Source organism: Balaenoptera borealis, assembly GCF_965194805.1.
Source record: "Balaenoptera borealis genome assembly, chromosome: 3".
In the NCBI taxonomy this organism is placed as follows: Eukaryota; Metazoa; Chordata; class Mammalia; order Artiodactyla; family Balaenopteridae; genus Balaenoptera; species Balaenoptera borealis.
Window position 1 is genome coordinate 107,096,032 of NC_138866.1, and position 20,850 is coordinate 107,116,881.

Sequence of the window (20,850 nt, forward strand, 5' to 3'; positions counted from 1 at the left end):
GACTTTGCTGTACTATTTGTCTCTTTTATGTATGTTACAAATTTTTCATACCGCAAGATTTTAAAATAACAGTCTCATTCCACAGTAGAGAAAGACAAATCTAGTAAACCCCAATAATGCTTTAACAGAAACCAAACAAGAACCCCACAATTTGCTAACATTCAAAATGTACTTTAAGCAATGAAAAGTGATTCTCATTCAATAAATATTTGAATGAATCGTGTACCAGGCACTATTCTAAGGTCAGGGGACACAGAAGTGAATGAAACAGACAAAATTCCTTGCGTTCATAGAATTCTGGCACTGTTGTGCTTATTTTCTTATTTTAATTACAAATATTCTATCTTCCTCCTTTTCAGTATTATGGTCAAGTACATTACTGTGTTCTGACATATAAAAACTAAACATTCATGTGTACTTGTTTTCACTGTAAACAATAACAACAAAAATTACACAACATGAAACATTAGTAACTTTAAAAAAATGTAATAATTAAGCAATACTTACCGGAGATCCAAAGTTATGTCCAACTTCATGAGCAAATGTAATGTGAGAGACTTTGGGGGGTACATGAGACCCATAGTTCTGAACAGTAATAATTCCAGTGTTTAAAGACTTCTTCTTACCATCTGAATAAAGCTTACTTTTTTCACATATGCCTCCAGAGCTTCCTAATTCAAAACAAAAGATGGCTAAAATTAGCATCTATTTCCCCCCAAATAATTTTCTAATATATGCTATATTAACTTGAAACATTTCATATGTATTTTGAGTCCAAAATTGGAACACACGTATATCAAATACTCAAAAGTTTCTTTGGTCCAAGGTTAGGAAGTCATTTCAAATAAAAGTTTTAATGGCACACATAAATTCCCAGGGTTGAATACAAAGTCCTTATAAAATGTTCCTCTTCATAATCAAAATGTCCCCCTATTTTTCTCCCATTAATTTAGCAAAACAAATATTCAAGAGTCTGTTAAATTTAAATATTTCAGCATTTACATTGGGTCAAACCTCTTCATCTTGTAATAAAAAAAAAAAGAACAAAAAAACAACTTATATTTAAGTTAAATGAAAGTTGAACAAAATAGTCTCAAAGAGATTCTGAGAAAGTCACTGCTACCAGTATTAGCAGTGATGCACAAGAGTATGTGATTCACTATTCTGAGAGGAAACATACAATGTATTCTTAAAAAAAGAAAAGAATTAGTGGTCGCACAGGCTGGGGGTAGGGGAAAGAGAGAGAGACTGATAGAGGTACAAACTTCCAGTTATAAGAAGAGTAAGGTCTGAGGATCTAATGTGTAACACATGATGACTACAGTTGATAACACAGTACTGTATAAATGAAATTTGCCAAGAGAATAGAACTTAAACATTCTCACACATACACAAAAAGGAAAAAGGTAAATATGTGAGGTGATGGTTGTATTAATTAACTTGGTGGGGGGAATCCTTTCACAATGTATATAAATATCAAATCATCACACTGTACACTTTAAATATCTTACAATTTTATTTGTCAATTATATATATCTCAATAAAGCTTAAAAAAAAAAAGGAAAAAATATGTCAAGTGGGTAAAAAAAAAAAGGGAGGAGGGAATGAAGGAGAGAAGGTGGGAAGGGAGAGAAAGCAAATGTGGCAAAATGTTAACTGATTAATCTATCAGGAATTCACTGTACTACTCTTGCAACCTTTTGGCAAGTTTGAACTTTTTTTCAAAATAGGTTCAAAAAACTGAATTATGATTTTCCAACCTGTCTTGAGGATACTTTCAAATTTTAAAAGAAAAATCTTCATTTTTACTTATATGATACATATTAAATCATGTTGTAGTTCACCTGTTCGTTTATAGTTCCTGAACGTCAGACCTTAATACCAAAATGAAAGTGCTTTCACATCTAAAGGCAGTTAATTTAAGAAATTAGAAAAAGAACAACAGCAAATCAGAAACTGGCTGGCCAATCATTGTCTTTCTGTACACTAAACTGAGAAGACCACAGTATTTTAAATAACTATTAAAGACTTTCAGTGAGAAGTTCTTTGGTTTACATTCAGATTTAAGAGGTTACTCTATTTAATTATTTTAATTAAAATATCACATGGATTAGGATATTCTCATAACTGATCAAATTATTTCAAATTAGCTTTCTACTACACACAAAGTTACAACAAAGTTATTAAACCATTTTTAAAAGTCTAACATTTATAATCTCTGATAAAGCGTATAATAGAAAGCAATTCAAAAAAGATGTACACAAATGGCATGACACTACAATTGTTGCCTTGTTCCTTTTAACATTAGAAAGTACATAGCAACAAATCATAAATTTAATGACTATTAGGATACAATTTAAGAAGCTGAAATGATAAGGTGTTTTCACAGAAAACTAAGCTGAAAGGCTAAGTCATATGCAGATTTTAACCAGCAAAGGACTGAGAACCTCTATATTTAAAACTTACTACATTTTCTACACCAAAAACTGGATAGAAAGAAAACAGCAAATGATTTATGAATATTTAATATATTCTCTTAAGCTACTTCTACTTTTGGAGCTGAGTCCTAAGGACTGTATCACTATTTCTAGAAACTAGAAAAGATAGAAATAAGCACTCTGTATGTAATAATTACAGTCTATATATTACAGTTTTAAACAAATAGTAAATTAATATCCTGCCTCATCGAAGATCTGTCATATGCAAATTGGTCCAATGCAGTACTGTCAAACTTGAATTAAGCATAGAAGACTCCACGCTGCAAATCTTTATCAGTTAAAAAAAAAAGTAAATAGCATATATTAAAAACTCTGGTAATATACCTTCTGTATTTTTAAGGTCTATCTAATTTAAAGGAAGACCATACATAAACTTGAGTATACTCTTCTGAAATATAGTCTTTATAATTCATATCTTGTTCAACATCTTAACTGCTTTTGGTTTTAATAACTATTGTTTATTTGGAAAGTTTATTATTTGTTACACAGACTAACAGCTTATGTTGGAATACTTCAGTTATACAGGAAGAAATAAAAAACTATGTCTAATATTATAAGTCATGGTTTAACTTTTTAAATACTGCAACCAGTTTTGATATGCCAGAAATTCAATTAATGATATCATAAATACCTATAGCTAAGCCATAACTCAAGTTCAGTAATTGCTTTACACTGTAAATTTAAGATTTTACTACATATAGTCATTACTGAAAAACAGAAATTATGTAATGAGAAGAATAAAATGTTTTTAATTTGAGTCAAAAGCAATTATTGATGGATGGATGACTCAGTGACCAACAAAGAAGTATGACATTTTTCTATCTACAGGATAGTCTGAAAGCTAGTCACAGAATATCAGTCTTAAACTCTAAAAAAGACTCCCCCAAAAGAAAAAAATTATAAAAACTACAGGGTAGTATAATACCTTCACAGAATCCATAAATAAAGTTTTGATGTGAGCAGGCCTAAATATCTAAAACAATAGTATCATGCTAACCATACAATATTAATCTGAGCAGTAATTCTGAAGCAGACATTAGTACCACTCCCAGATAGGTTATTAGGAAATGTCTGAGAGAATTTCTTTATCTGTCAAGTCTGGGGAGCAGTACTCACATGTAATGGGTAGGGACCAAAGATGTTAAACATCCTGCAAGGGACAATCCAGACCTGTACAAAATGTCAACATTAAGTGTCCTCTTTTCTAATGATGTAATATTTTAATGACGTAATTCTCCTAGCCTTTTAATTACACTTTCAAACAGGTTAAGAATTCGAGGAATATCAAGGAGATAGGCTCAAGGTGGCGGAGTAGAGGACGTGCGCTCACTCCCTCTGGCAAGAGCACCGGAATCACAACTAACTGCTGAACAATCATCGACAGGAAGACACTGGAACTCACCAAAAAAGATACCCCACATCCAAAGACAAAGGAGAAGCCACAATGAGATGGTAGGAGGGGCACAATCACAATAAAATCAAATCCCATAACTGCTGGGTGGGTGACTCACAAACTGGAGAACACTTATACCACAGAAGCCCACCCACTGGAGTGAATGTTCTGAGCACCATGAGGCTTCCCAACCTGGGGGTCTGACACAACCTGGCGGTCCAGAAGGGAGTGGCACAACATATTTAAAGTGATGAAAGGGAAGAACCTACAACCAAGATTACTCTACCCGGCAAGGATCTTATCCAGATTTGATGGAGAAATCAAAAGCTTTACAGACAAGCAAAAGCTAAGAGAATTCAGCACCACCAAACCAGCTCTACAACAAATGCTAAAGGAACCTCTCTAAGTAGGAAACACAAGAGAAGAAAAGGACCTACAAAAACAAACCCATAACAATTAAGAAAATGGTAACAGGAACATACATATCGATAATTACCTTAAACGTGAATGGATTAAATGCTCCACCCAAAAGACACAGGCTCGCTGAATGCTTACAAAAACAAGACCCATATATATCTGCTGTCTACAAGAGACCCACTTCAGACCTAGGGACACATACAGACTGAAAGTGAGGGGATGGAAAAAGATATTCCATGCAAATGGAAATCAAAAGAAAACTGGAATAGCAATTCTCATATTAGATAAAACAGACTTTAAATTGAAGAATGTTACAAGAGACAAGGACACTACATAATGATCAAGGGATCAATCCAAGAAGAATATATAACAATGATAAATATATATGCACCCAACATAGGAGCACCTCAATACATAAGGCAACTGCTAACAGCTATAAAAGAGGAAATCGACAGTAACACAATAATACTGGGGGACTTTAACACCTCACTTACACCAATGGACGGATCATCCAAACAGAAAATTAATAAGGAAACACAAGCTTTAAATGACACAATAGACCAGATAGATTTAATTGATATTTATAGGACATTCCATCCAAAAACAGCAGATTACACCTTCTTCTCAAGTGCACGTGGAACATTCTCCAGGATAGATCACATCGTGGGTCACAAATCAAGCCTCGGTAAATTTAAGAAAATTGAAATCATAGCAAGCATCTTTAACCACAACGCTATGAGATTAGAAATCAATTACAGGGGAAAAAAAACTAAAAAGCAAAAACACATGGAGGCTAAACAATACATTACTAAATAACCAAGAGATCACTGAAGAAATCAAAGAGGAAATCAAAAAATACCTAGAGACAAATTACAATGAAAACACGACAATCCAAAACCTATGGTATGCAACAAAAGCAGTTCTAAGAGGGAAGTTTATAGCAATACAAGCCTACCTCAAGAAATAAGAAAAACCTCAAATAAACAATCTAACCTTAAACCTAAAGGAACTAGAGAAACAAACAAAACCCAAAGTTAGTAGAAGGAAAGAAATCATAAAGATCAGAGCAGAAGTAAATGAAATAGAAACAAAGAAAACAATAGCAAAGATCAATAAAACCAAAAGCTGGTTCTTTGAGCTTTAGCTCAATATTGATAAACCTTTAGCCAGACTCATCAAGAAAAAGAGGGAGAGGACTCAAATCAACAAAATTAGAAATGAAAAAGGAGAAGTTACAGCGGACACTGCAGAAATACGAAGCATCATAAGAGACTACCACAAGCAACTCTATGCCAATAAAATGGACAACCTGGAAGGAATGGACAAATTCTTAGAAAGGTATAACCTTCCAAGACTTGAACCAGGAAGAAATAGAAAATATGAACAGACCAATCACAAGTAATGAAATTGAAACTGTGATTAAAAATCTTCCAACAAACAAAAGTCCAGGACCAGATGGCTTCACAGGTGCATTCTATCAAACGTTTAGAGAAGAGCGAACACCCATCATTATCAAACTCTTCTAAACACTTCCAGAGGAAGGAACACTCCCAAACTCATTCTATAAGGCCACCATCACCCTCATACCAAAACCAGACAAAGATACTACAAAAAAAGAAAATTACAAACCAGTAACACTGAGGAATATAGATGCAAAAATCCTCAACAAAATACTAGAAAACAGAATCCAAAACACATTAAAAGGATCATACACCATTATCAAGTGGGATTTACCCCAGGAATGCAAGGATTCTTCAATATATGCAAATCAATGAATGTGATACACCATATTAACAAACTGAAGAATAAAAAGCATATAATCATCTCAATAGATGCAGAAAAAGCTTTTGACAAAATTCAACACCCATTTATGATAAAAACTCTCCAGAAAGTGGGCATAGAGGGAACCTACCTCAACATAATAAAGGCCATATTCGACAAACCCACAGCAAATATCATTCTCAATGGTGAAAAACTGAAAGTATTTCCTCTAAGATCAGGAACAAGACAAGGACGTCCACTCTCACCACTATTATTCAACATAGTTTTGGAAGTCCTAGCCACGGCAATCAGAGAAGAAAAAGAAATGAAAGGAATACAAATTGGAAAAGAAGAAGTGAAACTGTCACCGTTTGCAGATGACATGATACTGTACATAGAGAATCCTAAAGATGCCACCAGAAAACTACTAGAGCTAATCAATGAATTTGGTAAAGTAGCAGGATACAAAATTAATGCACAGAAATCTCTTGCATTCCTATACACTAAATGATGAAAAATCTGAAAGAGAAATTAAGGAAACACTCCCATTTACCATTGCAACAAAAAGAATAAAATACCTAGGAATAAACCTACCTAGGGAGACGAAAGACCTGTATGCAGAAAACTATAAGACACTGATGAAAGAAATTAAAGATGATACAAACAGATGGAGAGATATACCATGTTCTTGGATTGGAAGAATCAATATTCTGAAAATGACTATACTACCCAAAGCAATCTACAGATTCAATGCAATCCTTATCAAATTACCAATGGCATTTTTTACAGAACTAGGATAAAATATCTTAAAATTTGTATGGAGACACAAAAGACCCCGAATAGCCAAAGCAGTCTCGAGGGAAAAAATGGAACTGGAGGAATCAGACTCCCTGACTTCAGACTATACTACAAAGCTACAGTAATCAAGACAATATGGTACTGGCACAAAAACAGAAATATAGATCAATGGAACAGGATAGAAAGCCCAGAGGTAAACCCACGCACCTATGGTCAACTAATCTATGACAAAGGAGGCCAGGATATACAATGGAGAAAAGACAGCCTCTTCAATAAGTGGTGCTGGGAAAACTGGACAGCTACATGTAAAAGAATGAAATTAGAACACTCCCTAACACCATACACAAAAATAAACTCAAAATGGATTAAAGACCTAAATGTAAGGCCAGACACTATAAAACTCTTAGAGGAAAACATAGGAAGAACACTCTTTGACATAAATCACAGCAAGATCTTTTCTGATCCACCTCCTAGAGTAATGGAAATAAAAATAAACAAATGGGACCTAATGAGACTTAAGAGCTTTGCAAAGCAAAGGAAACCACAAACAAGACAAAAAGACAACCTTCAGAATGGGAGAAAATATTTGCAAACGAATCAACGGACAAAGGATTAATCTCCAAAATATATAAACAGCTCATGCAGCTCAATATTAAAAAAAAACAAACAACCCAATCAAAAAATGGGCAGAAGACCTAAATAGACATTTCTCCAAAGAAGACATACAGATGGCCAAGAAGCACATGAAAAGCTTCTCAACATCACTAATTATTAGAGAAATGAAAATCAAAACTACAATGAGGTATCACCTCACACCAGTTAGAATGGGCATCATCAGAAAATCTACAAACAACAAATGCTGGAGAGGGTGTGGAGAAAAGGGAACCCTCTTGCACTGTTGGTGGGAATGTAAATTGATACAGCCACTATGGAGAACAGTATGGAGGTTCCTTAAAAAACTAAAAATAGAACTACCATATGACCCAGCAATCCCACTACTGGGCATATACCCTGAGAAAACCATAATTCAAAAAGACACATGCACCCCAATGCTCACTGCAGCACTATTTACAATAGCCACATCATGGAAGCAACCTAAATGCCCATCAACAGACGAATGGATAAAGAAGATGTGGTACCTATATACAATGGAATATTACTCAGCCATATAAAGGAACGAAATTGGGTCATTTGTAGAGAAGTGGATGGATCTAGAGACTGTCATACAGAGTGAAGTAAGTCAGAAAGAGAAAAACAAATATCGTATATTAACGCATATATGTGGAACCTAGAAAAAGGTACAGATGAACCGGTTTTCAGGGCAGAAATAGAGACACAGATGTAGAGAAGAAACGTATAGACACCAAGGGGGGAAAGTGGCGGGGGGGGTGGTGGTGTGATGAATTGGGAGATTGGGATTGACATGTAACACTAATATGTATAAAATAGATAACTAATAAGAACCTACCCTATAAAAAAAATAAATAAAATTAAATTAAAAAAAAAGAATACCAACTAATTAAAGTAGAAGTAATGATTAAAAAAAAAAAGAATTCGATAGGCTGTGGGTTATCCTGAGAACCTCATGTTGAGCTCTGCACGTGGTCAAATTCTAATACGTAAAATCAAACTAAAATTTCTAAACTAAGAAAAACAGAAGAGACAATTTCTACCAAATCAAATGTCTCAAAAAATGTTCTTTACAAATGGTCAGAGGAATACTGAATGGTTCAGGATTAGCTCTGGAGATGAACTCCAGAGCTAGCCTTTTTCAGTGACCTGGCAAACTGAGACTATGTTCATTGGGTTAACTGATAACATTAAGAGGGATAATAGATGAGCAGAATGTGCCTTAATAAACCAAAAAATAAAGGCCCCTCAAAAGGCAGGTTAGAAGCGTGTAGCAAATGAAGTAGAACAAAGGGATTATCTAATATAAAGAATCTACTTTGTTAAGGAACCAATGTTTCAGTCTCTAAAATAAGAGGCTACTACCTGCTTAACACAGAACTGTGTTTATATAAAGAGAAGTTTAGAGTAATCTTTCTAGATTCATATTCAAGACTATCTTTGTCTTGGAGACCAGACTCCTCCCTTTTTGGGGCTCCATTCTAGGCCCTGTATAATTTCAAATGGAAGCCTCCAAATCATCCCAGCTCACAAGCTGTTTCTACTTATTATGGAGTTGGGGCAGGAGGTACTGTTTTTCTCATTAAGGTAACTGAAGGCAGTACCCAACCACAATAAGAAATTTTAAAAGAACAAATAAAAAGTAGCATAAACAAGACTTAAAGACAAGAAACCTACTATTCAAATGTTTTAACCCTCATTGCTTTTCCCAGCTTAACTGAGTCAGTGAAGAGGACTACAGCGAATAATTTCAGTAACTATTCTGTGAAAATTAACACAACACTATCAAAACAAAATCCTTTCCACTACCATATATTTGAATAGTAAAACAGCTGCAGAGTTAAATGATACAACAGAAATTAATTAGGCCAAATAAAAATGAAAAAGATTAAGAAACAGTTAACACATCACAAGCTGAACAGATCAGCTATAAAATGCTATTTTAAAAAATAGTGTAACAGCAAGCATTACTAACATCTACATGCAGAAACATGAAGTATCAAAGGAAGGGCAAAGACAGAAGAAATTACAACGAAAAATAAACAAACTGAAGCAAAATGATTTACCTGAATTTATAGAGACAGAACAGACAAGGACCCTGTCTCCTAGTTCCCAAACCAGTGCTCTTCTAATTATGCCTTGACAATTACCCAAAATGATGTCTAAATAATATAGAGTAGTACTATTGTATAACTCATCTCTCTTAAGAAAGAAGGAAATAGATTCCATCTCTGCTTAGATGCAGGAAACATTTCAACTTCTTCTTGGAAATGTCTTAGAAAGATAAAAGTAGGATGTTACATTATAATAATACCTAGTAAAATAACTACCAAATGCACAAAACCTGGAGTCAAAAGGTCCAGATTCTAGGTTCTGTGAGATACTGGGTTGTTGACAAAGTCTCTGAATCCAATCCACCTGTATAATGGAGGAAATACGACCTACACCTCATAACGGAACTGAATTAATCAGTAAGAGCAAATACATAAAGTTCCTTATAAAAAAATAAAATGTAGGTCAAATAAACTCAGTTCAGGTAGTCTAAGGGCAAAGGGAAGTGAAGAAGAAAGCTGTCAAGGCAGGTATCTTATTCTAGAAAAAGTTGTGTCAAAGGAACAAAGACCCCTTCTCTTTGCCACTCTGGCCCCATTCTTCCTGCCGAGCCCCTCCCCAGAAGCTCTTAGAAAAAGGCTTCTGAGAGCTGGAGTTAGGGGTTTAACACAGAGTAAAGAAAGAGGGCATCAGATGAAGAACGCAATGACAAAAATACAAGTAATGTGGCCCATCATTTTCAATCCAGAACTGCTGCTTCAATAAAATAAGCAGCATTTCATAAAATAAGTGGTCCAGATATCATAAACAACTAGAAAGAAAAACTAACTCTCCCCCCAAACCCATAACCCCAGTCCAATCATGAGAAAAACATCAAAAAGACTGCAACAGAGGGTTATCCTACAATATCCCTGACCAATACTCCTCAAAATCGTCAAGGTTATAAAAAAAACAAGAAAAGTCTGAGAAACCATCACAGCCAAGAAGACTAAAGAGGCATGACAATTAAACGTACTGTGGTATCCTGGACAAGATCTTGGAACAGAAGAGGACCGTAGTAAAAACTAAAGAAATCTGAAAAAACTATGGGCTGACTTTAGTTAACAATAATGTACCAATATTGGTTCATTAATTGTAACAAATGTACCATACTAATGTAAGCTGTTAATAATACAGGAAGGTAGTGGAGACGACTCTATCTGCTCAATTTTTTCTATAAATCTAAAACTGTTCTAAATAAAAAAAATAGACTTATTTTTTTAAAAAAGTAGACATGAGGATATCTGAAGTTTCAGGAAAATTTGACCAAGCTCTCTCAGGACCATTACGTTCTTAATGAACAACAGTCTGGAGTTGAAAATGCAAAATGGCAGAAAGTTTTTAGTCTGAGATCATCCAATCATTTGCCCAGGAGACATTTTGTGAGCAAAAATATTAAGATGGTGGTTTTCAAACTTTAGTATGCATCAGAAACACCCGGAGGGCCTCTTCAAACAAAGACTGATGGGCTCCACACCTGGAGTTTCTGATTTAGTAGACCTGAGTGAGGCCCATGGATTGACATTTCTAACCAGTTCCCAGGTAATACAGATGCTGCTACTCCATGGAGCACACCTGAAGAGCCACTATGTTAATGGTAATATACAAAGAAAACTGAATCCCTGAGTTCCTACAGTACTTACTGATGATTAGGGAGAAGGGACTATAAACTTTGTGATAAAATTATCCAACTAACCAAGGAGGGGAAAAGAAATTTCAGAATATAAAAGTTATAAAACATGTGAATTATCAAAGGAAAGAGTGAGTTGTACAATCTGCTGACAACGCACGTAACACAAAACCAGCACAGATCATTGTAAAGGACAAATATCCAAAAATACTGCACTATGATATATGCAGCCTATGACATAAACTTGTACTTTAATGACATCATGAAATTGAGTACACTTTAAAATGTGGAAGAAAAACAAAAGCTTTGGAAACTAAAAAGGATATTCATTGCTGGCTTTAAAAAAAAGAGCAAGAAGTATAAAAGCAAAAATACAGTATTAAAGATGTTAAAATATGCATAACAAACCAAAGAATAAACTAAGAATACAAAAGCCTGTCTTGCCCCGGATAAAGCAGAAGTTGATTCTTTGAAAAAGACAAATTATGTATCAGAAGGAGAAACTGCTGTGTATAGCTCAGAAGATGACAGACTACTGATCAAATTCTATATGGCAAAATTTATATTCAAAGAGTCCGGGATTCTTTCTACTCATCTTTCAATTCATCAATTTGTATTTCTCTAAAGTAGGCTACTGAACTTATTACACTGTGAATCACAGACCCCCACCCCGACTGCAATGGCAAGGGGATTATCCCATCCCGGCTTTCTCAGTGACAGTAGCTTTCACGGCTAAGGCAGAGACCCCAGCAGAACGTGGGGCCATGCAGTCAAGCCAGTGGAGCTATGGGTACTGGGACGCCTGCCCACATCTCTTTTCAGGCAACACTTCCCTTTTGCTAAAATAAAGGTGAGAAATAATAATAATAAAGGCAGCCTTTCTTTTCTTTCTACCTGCTATTCCTGAGTAGGATTTCTCGGCTCTTTATCTCACGGCAGAAGAAGCAAGAACACAGTTTTCCCCTTTTGACTCTAAGAACCTCTCCCCATCCCCCTACTTCCCAAAATAATTAATTGATTACATTAACTTTTGTGAAAAAATTAATATTTTGCTTTTCAGTTTCAGAACTAAGTACCACTTTTTCCCATAAAATTATTTCAGCTACTGAATGTACCAAATGTCAGGATATCTCCCTGTTAGTACTCATTTACTCATTTCAAAATAAAAAGCTGCTTCAACTATTTTTCCATTTACATTATGCTTATGAATTCTGCCTAACTCAAGATGTGTAAATTTAGATACTGTACAGGCATCACTTTCTCCTATACTTTGTAAAATTCAATCCATCATGAGAACTGCTTTTCATTTCAAGTAGTAAGTCAAGACATATTTAGATAAACTACCTGAAGGTGCTCCAACCCAAGCCAGACCAAGGACACCATCATCAAAATCTCGGTCTGTGAAGACATAGGCCAAACAGTAGTCATCATGATTCTGCTCAGAATTTAATTCCAGAAACTTCTCCACACCAATATTTGGAAAACGGAAGGGATTTGTAGGATCCTTCTCATCAGCAGTTGTGTTGATCTAAAATCCAAAACAATGACTTTAACAAGCAACCAACGTTAGCAGAGCCTTAGTGTAAGTAGTATCTACCTGGACAATATGCTTGGGGCCCAAGGAAGTCAGGCCTAAATTAAAGCTTTTACAGTTATTCCCACTACCTCCATCCCTGAGCTAATCATAGAAGCCAAAAAGGGAGGAGGGAGGGAGGAGGGAGGAGGGAAGGAAGGATGGACGGGTAGGGGAATTAAAACTGAGTATATTACATTTCTGAGCAAGTGTTCACAGATTCCTGAACACTGAACACTTGGGATGGGAAAACAAGTTCTGCTTTCAAAATTTCCAACAAGGAAATACAGTTTCTCAATTTAATCATTTGATGAGTCTCCTTTAGTGCTAATCTCCTACATATGATGACAAGTATGACATAAAACCCTATATTTCAGCTAATTAGTACAACATAAAAGAGATATTGAACCCAAAACTGTCAATTCAGCAGACAAATCATATTCTTGGTTCTCCTTGCCTAGAGTCATGAGTCAAGCACAACTAACTTCAAGTTCAATTTTTTCCCCTGAATGTGAGCAAGAATTTTTTTTTCCTTTGCCAATTCGTTTCTCTTACTATTTCAAGTTGAGTTCCTCCAGAATGTTTCCTTCGACACTTAGCTACTATACTCCAGGGTGCAGGTTCCTCCTTCACAATGTGAAGAATAATCAGTTTTGATACCAAACTTCAACTAAAACAAAAGCTTTCATTTACTACTTATTGCTTCCTTTCAGAGACCTCTGCCTAACCTTTGAAGTCCTAGAAGAATTTGGTTTTCCCCAAGTAAGTCAGAGAATTACATACAAGACTGTTGGTAGAGAATAAAAAGGAATATGTATGAGAGTAAACATTGCTTAGAGGGGAAATCTCAGTCTATTGAAAATATCAGTGATAAGGCTATTACAGTTAATAAAATGAAAACTATAGATCTTTTTAGGATCCACATCCTTCAGTAAAAACCAAGGAGCTTACAAACAGGATGGTAGAAACACCACTGAAGGCAATTGCCTAAAGACAGATATGAGACCATCTGGTTCATCCATTAACAATTAACCAGAAACAAACAGTTATGGTCATCTAACACACACACACACACACACACACACACAAATCCAAAAACAAGAACACTATATATTAAAGGTAGCCCATGCTTAGAGACATGCTGCATATCGCTTTTTCCCACTAAACATAGAAATGAAATTCTGATACTTCTGTAATATTGGCTACAAATAAAAACTGCATCTAAATTTTAGTTACCTATATTAAAAATGGGATGATTAATTTTTTTTAACAAATTTATTTATTTATTTTTGGCTGCGTTGGGTCTTCATTGCTGCACACGGGCTTTCTCTAGTTGCAGCGAGCAGGGGCTACTCTTCGTTGTGGTGGCTTCTCTTGTTGCAGAGCACGGGCTCTAGGCTCGCGGGCTTTAGTAGTTGTGGCGCGCAGGCTCTAGAGCGCAGGCTCAGTAGTTGTGGTGCACGGGCTTAGTTGCTCAGCAGAATGTGGGATCTTCCCAGACCAGGGCTCGAACCCGTGTCCCCTGCATTGGCAGGCAGATTCTTAACCACTGTGCCACCAGGGAAGCCCGGGATGATTGATATTTAAATATTTGCTTATAAAATATAAATTTCAAATTATTTAATGGGTCACAAACAAACTTCAACTGATGACATTTAAACTAAAGTTTTAATCTCAGTTAAAGGCCTGAAAAACAACTAATCGCCACATAACTCTTTTATATACATGCATTTCTTCATAATGCAAATCACTTTACTCAAACAAATGTGTTTCACTAAAATTTGTTCAGGTGTTCTCTACTTTTCACTACTTTGCATTTCATTGCTCTGTCTACTAAATAGCAATACTTATACCACTTACCACTTTTACTTGCTCATTTAAAGGTTTACATTGCTCTCAAAATACATGAAAGCAATTGATTACAAACAGTTCTTATACAGTATATCGAACCATATTTCACCTTAAGACAATCCAATGTAATATTTAATCATGTCACTTCTAAAAGTAAGGACCACTTTCAGCTATTTTTTAAAATATATTACACATATGTACTAAAACTATAATCTAGTCAACCATATTTTAAGAAGAATAAAAGCCCAAAATATAAAGAAACCCTGTGGGGTATTCCCTGACGGTCTGGTGGTTAGGACTCGGCGCTTTCACTGCCAAGGGCCTGGGTTCGATCCCTGGTCGGGGAACTAAGATGCCGCAAGCTACCGGCGCAGCCAAAAAAACGCTGCGCGGCCATGTGGCACAGCAAAAAATAAATAAATAAATAACATTTTAAAAAATAAAAGCCATTAAAAAAAATTTGTTTTAAATAAAGAAACCCTGTGGCAAGTACTTCTGTAAAATGATGATTTTTAAAACCCAGGTTATCTAGCTTATAAACTCAGATTCTTAAAAGCTATATATTTTGAAAGAATTCATATTTAGAAAATTTTTGAAACAGTCCAATTTGTTAATAACAATATTTACTTATTAACAATTTATAACATTAAAACTAAGAATCAGTAGTTCTGGATCAGCATTTCTCAAAATGTGCACTGCAGGTCTTTGGAGTTTCAGCTGATGTTAATACAAAAAGGTTAAATTAGCTTAGAAAAATATGGATTTCTTTCCCAAAGGATTTCTCAAAACTTGAAATACATTAGTGTGCACTGTTAAATTTCAAGAGGAAACAGTATTAAGTGTTTTTCCAACTTCCAATTGTATTTAACCACTGTACCTATCCTTCCCTCCGCTGCAGCATCAAATGGGACACACTCTGAAATATACTGCATAAGGCAAATCTGAAGAAACTGGGGAATAATATCAGGGAGAAAAATGTCAAGTACGGTATCTGCAGTTACTTAGAGTGCTTTCTAACTGGTATGTTAATCAGATAAATAGAAAACAGTACTTTCTACCATACCTCTTCTGCAGTCCAGATTAAAGTCCTATAGATTTCATTAAGTCATAAACCCAAGTAACCCCTCTGTGTGTAAAACCCAAGAGTAAAGATAACCTGCATCAGCAAACACAATTTAACTATTTAATGCATGAAGATGAAGTAAAAGGCAAGCATTTTTCTTTTTGTAAACATGATCCTTATTGTTTCTCTTTCTTAATGTTCTTAACTATTGAAATTCCTTACTTACTCTTATGCGTTTCACCATGAAACTGATATTACGGATTCCAGAGAAGTCTGTGGTCTGGTAAATTGTATCAATCGCTTTAACGTGACTGGATATCTATTGATTTAAAAAAAAAGACATTTTAGAGGCAATGTCGAAATGTGAAAAAGACTGGGAATTTCCATTTCCCAAATCAAGAATTATTCATATTCCACCACATTCAAATTTTAAAATGTCAATATCATACACTAGATGAAAGGATGAAAAAGATTAGTGAGCTGGAACTGAGAAGGGAAATTCAGTGACTTTTCCATATTTTTCTCTGGCCAAAACCAAACACGCACTCTTGCCTCAGTCATATATTGGGTTGGCCAAAAAGTCCCTTTGGTTTTTAAGTAAAAATAAAAGACATTTTTCATTTTCACCAAGAACTTTATTGGTATTCATCATTTTGTTCCACTACCTTCTGCCATTTTTCAGGCAACTTCATAATTCCATTTCCAAAACTTTTTATCTTTTCAAGCAAAGACCTGTTCCAGGTACCTTTTACAATCTTCCAGGGAATTGAAATTTCTTCCATTAAGAGAATTCTGTAAAGACCGAAATAAATGGAAATCCGAAGGTGCACTGTCTGGTGAATACAGGGGATGAATCAGAACTTCCCAGCCCAGCTGTAACAGTTTTTGCCTGGTCATCAAAAAAACATGAGGTCTTGTGTTATCCTGATGGAAGATTCTGTGTTTTCTGTTGACTAATTCCGGACGCTTTTCGTCGAGTGCCGCTTTCAGTTGGTCTAGCTGGGAGCAGTACTAGCTGGAATTAATCGTTTCGTTTTCCGGAAGGAGCTCATAATAGAGGACTCCCTTCCAATCCCACCATCTATACACAACATCACCTTCTCTGGACGAAGACCGGCCTTTGGTATGGTTGGTGGTGGTTCATTTCGCTTGCCCCACGATCTCTTCCGTTCCACATTATTGTACAGCAAGGGTCCCCAACCCCTGGGCCGCGGACCAGTAGTGGTCCTCAGCCTGTTAGGAACTGGGCTGCACAGCAGGAAGTGAGCAGTGGGCAAGCAAACGAAGCTTCATCTGTGGCTCCCCATCGCTCGCATTACCGCCTGACCCATCCCCCCCACCCCCATCCGTGGAAAAACTGTCTTCCACAAAACCAGTCCCTGGTGCCAAAAAGGTTGGGGACCACTGTTGAACAATATTCACTTTTCATTGCCCGTCACAATTTGTTTTAAAAAACAGAACGTTTTCGTTACGTTTAAGTAGAGAATCACATGCGGAAATACGGGCAAGGTTTTTTTCGCTCAACTTACGTGGAACCCAAACATGAAAGCGAGTAACATAACCGAGCTGGTGCAAATGCTTTTCAGTGCTTGATTTGGATATTTTGAATATGTCGGCTATCTCCCACGTGGTATAACGTTTATTGTTCTCAATTAATGTCTCGATTTGATTGCTATCAACTTCAACTGGTCTACCTAACCGTGGAGCATCGTCCAGTGAGAAATCTCCAGCACGAAACTTCACAAACCACTTTTGACACGTTTGATCAGTCACAGCACCTTCTCCATACACTACACAAATCTTTTTTTGCGTTTCAGTTGTGTTTTTACCTTTCTTGAAATAATAAAGCATAATATGCCAAATGTTTTTCTTCCATCTTCAATATTAAAATGGCTACACAAAAATTCACCAATTTTTATAAGTTTTTTTTTAATGCATGCTGATCTGACAGCTGTCACAATACAATCTAACAAAATTGTTTCAAATGAAATTAAAGACAATTAAGCACTACTAGTGACATCTTATGGAAAAAACTGAACGAACTTTTTGGCCAATCCAATAAAATTTGGTTTCCTCAATCCATCCTGCAATGTCATACCTCCATGCCTTTTCGCATGCTGCTTCCTTATGCCTAGGGTATCTACCCCTTAGACTCAGCTCAAACATCTTCTGTGAATACCTCCCTGATAATATCAGAACACTCAGTCATTCTCTGACTTCAGTCTTTCCATTGATGCACTAGTACATATTCTGTAAGTTTTGTCTACCATTTACTATATGGTAGGCGCTGTTTTAGGGTGCTGGAGGTATAGGGGTGAACAAAATTGAGACGGTCCCTATAAATTTACAGATTTATTCTAGAGGGGGAGGAAGGGAAGGAAGTAATACAAATATAAATAACATACATTCAGATTTTGCTAAATTCTAAGAAGAGATAAACAGGGTGATAGAACACAAAAAGATCCTCTTTTTCCTAGCTGACTCCCAACTTAACTCTCTGGCTTCTAAACCACTCTATAGACAACCTTCCCATCTTCATTTACAAAAAGCACTCTTGCTACCACTTATGTGAAAGCATGCATATATATATAGGTTCAAAACTATTTTCAAAGAAATTATATAAACATAAATAGTCAAGTAAAAGCATTAACAATAATAATTTCAAAAGTAGCCCAGGTTGCCAAACAATGATAAAGAATATCATAACACTGCTGATAAAGTCCATTATAAATCTGTGCTATCTACCCTCAGCTTGGCCTAGCAATCCCTTATCCAATTCTCACTGTTCCTTGTCCACCCCCAACAGTGGTATTTCAAACATTTTTCCACAGATGACTGATCAGACATCTTACTTTACTGAGAGTTCATCTTGATCTCCTGCTCTTTTAACCTTCAGACTTGTCTTTCATTCTTTCTTTTTTAATATGTATTTATTTATTTGGTTGCGCCAGGTCTTACTTGCAGCAGGCGGGCTCCTTAGCTGCGGCATGCAAGTGGGATCTAGTTCCCTGACCAGGGATCAAACCAGGGTCCCCTGCATTGGGAGCACGGAGTCTTATCCACTGCGCCACCAGGGAAGTCTCCAAACTTTTCTATCTTTATCCATTTCTATCTCCCTCAAATGGTAACTCTTCCTTAAAGAGTAACTTTTCTATATTCTTAACCCCAATCTTTACTGGATCTTCAAGGACATTGTTTCACATCAGTTTTTCTTTCTCATATCTTACACTGCTTCTCTACTGGATCATTTTCCTCTTCTGACCAACTTCTCATGTATCCCCCTTTCACTCAAATATTCCATATTATTCCTAAGCCACCGTTTTTTTTCTGTTTTTCACATCTCTTGAAACCCTAACTGCTCCTGCCAACCCATTCTTTATTGTTCACAATGTTTTCACCCTCACAACTTTATTGAGAGCTTGCTTAAAGTCCATCAATAATATTCTAATAACTAAAAATCAGCTAACCTTTATAATCATTCTCTCTTTTTTTCAGCATTACTGAGGTATAATTGACAAATAAAATGTAAGATATTTAAAGTGTACATCATGATTTGACATACATATACAAATATACATTGTATATTTGACATACATATACATCGAGTTAATTACTTTGTAGTCATTCTCTTTGGTATCTCCACATATGACACTATTGGTTATGCATTTTGTTGTGAAACTTTGCTTATTCCTTGGCTAATCCTATTTTATCTCCTACCTCTTTAACTATTATATTTTAGCCCATAGCTTCTCCCTGTCATCCTATTCACTATAAAGAGATTTTTATCTCCCAGTTCCTTCCCTTTTGATTTCATTCTCTCTCCTTATTTTAACTATCTCTTTTGCACCCTTAAATTCCATGCAGAAAGCTCAAGGCTAACCTCTCCCAAGCTCCAGTTCTACATTTTCAATACCCTATAATCACCATGTACATGGGCTTTTAAACGCGTCTAAAAGTAAGTTCATCACCACCAACAAAATGAGTTTACCATTTATACTAATGACACCTCCACCCTCTCAGTCTCAAATCCTTGGACTCAAAATGCATTCATCAAACTCTCACTGGATACCTTCAAAATGAAGGATATTTTGAAGAGTGTCTCCAAAAAATTTATACTTCAATAAGACACAAATGTAGATAGTAATGTAACTTAAAAAGTGTTAAGTACAAGGAGAATACAGAATAGAAATTAATTATTCTTATTGGAAAGACTCCTCTACCTTTCCCTCCTTTAAGACCACAAATGACAATTTGACCCTCTTTTCCAAGCTCAGCTCCCAGTGTCATCATCTCCTTCATGAAATCATTTTCTTACATCTCTCTTTAGAATGACACTAAAATATCCTAACTGGTCTTTCAGTTATTTGTGTTCTTATCGTACATATTTTCTCATATCACAATTGAAAATACATACTCTTTATTTTTCCAAAATGAGATATGCACTAACTTTAATTTTTAGAGGAATATACAGGTATAATGAAACAATATGAGAATATGAAAACTAAAATAGTAGCAAAATTATAAATACCTGGGCAATCACAGCCTCTCGTGTTCCATAATATTTAAAAAACAGATGATCAGTCTGAATATAAAGCTGACAAGTATTTTTTTCAGCTGAAGTTGTACGTTTTTTCCTCAGGAGTTCTGGACCGTTAATAGCATGTTCTTCTTGAGGTGTCTATATGTCAAAAAGAGTCATTTCTAATCAGCAGTATGCTTCACTATTATAATTTTATATAGTTAAGAATACACATTATAAACAATTTCACTTTCTACTTTATTATGTAAAACCATAGGTATTTCCTTGCACTGTTAAAAATTCTTCATAAACACCACTTTCAGTCTCATTCTACTATATAGATGACTTATTTATTCAAGCAATTCTTTAACTTTGAAACATTTTCAAAACATACCATTTAATATGTAAATATAAAGCAAGTCTTACGGTAGTTTACAATACTTTGATATCTTCCTCTACCTCACCTCTAATACCCAATCTATCACCCAGCCCTGTCAGATTTAGCTTCTAAATACTTAGGGCATCTGTCCATTACCTCTAGCTCCATCACATTAGCCCAAGCCACCATCACTTATTACCTAGAGTATTGCAATCTGAGCGATGGGAATCTACCTCTATCCACTTGT

At 35.5% G+C, this 20,850-nt stretch overlaps 1 protein-coding gene and 1 long non-coding RNA gene across 5 annotated transcripts in view; one reads left to right on the top strand and one right to left on the bottom strand.

The window, feature by feature from the left end:
- LOC309626862 overlaps window positions 1-20,850 on the top strand; it is an 844,624-nt gene that overhangs the window by 767,225 nt on the left and 56,549 nt on the right. The window lies entirely within an intron of this gene.
- Window positions 1-20,850, bottom strand: part of ADAM10 (ADAM metallopeptidase domain 10) — a 114,269-nt gene that overhangs the window by 27,740 nt on the left and 65,679 nt on the right. For 3 of the 4 annotated variants that reach the window (XM_082388096.1, XM_082388098.1, XM_082388099.1), the window contains 4 exons: window positions 20,234-20,383; window positions 15,932-16,024; window positions 12,563-12,746; window positions 508-671 (listed from right to left, as the gene is read on the bottom strand). In XM_082388096.1, the coding sequence (XP_082244222.1) occupies window positions 508-671; window positions 12,563-12,746; window positions 15,932-16,024; window positions 20,234-20,383 (591 nt within the window). The remainder of the gene's footprint in view (window positions 1-507; window positions 672-12,562; window positions 12,747-15,931; window positions 16,025-20,233; window positions 20,384-20,850) is intronic. The other variant, XM_082388097.1, reaches the window with a different exon arrangement.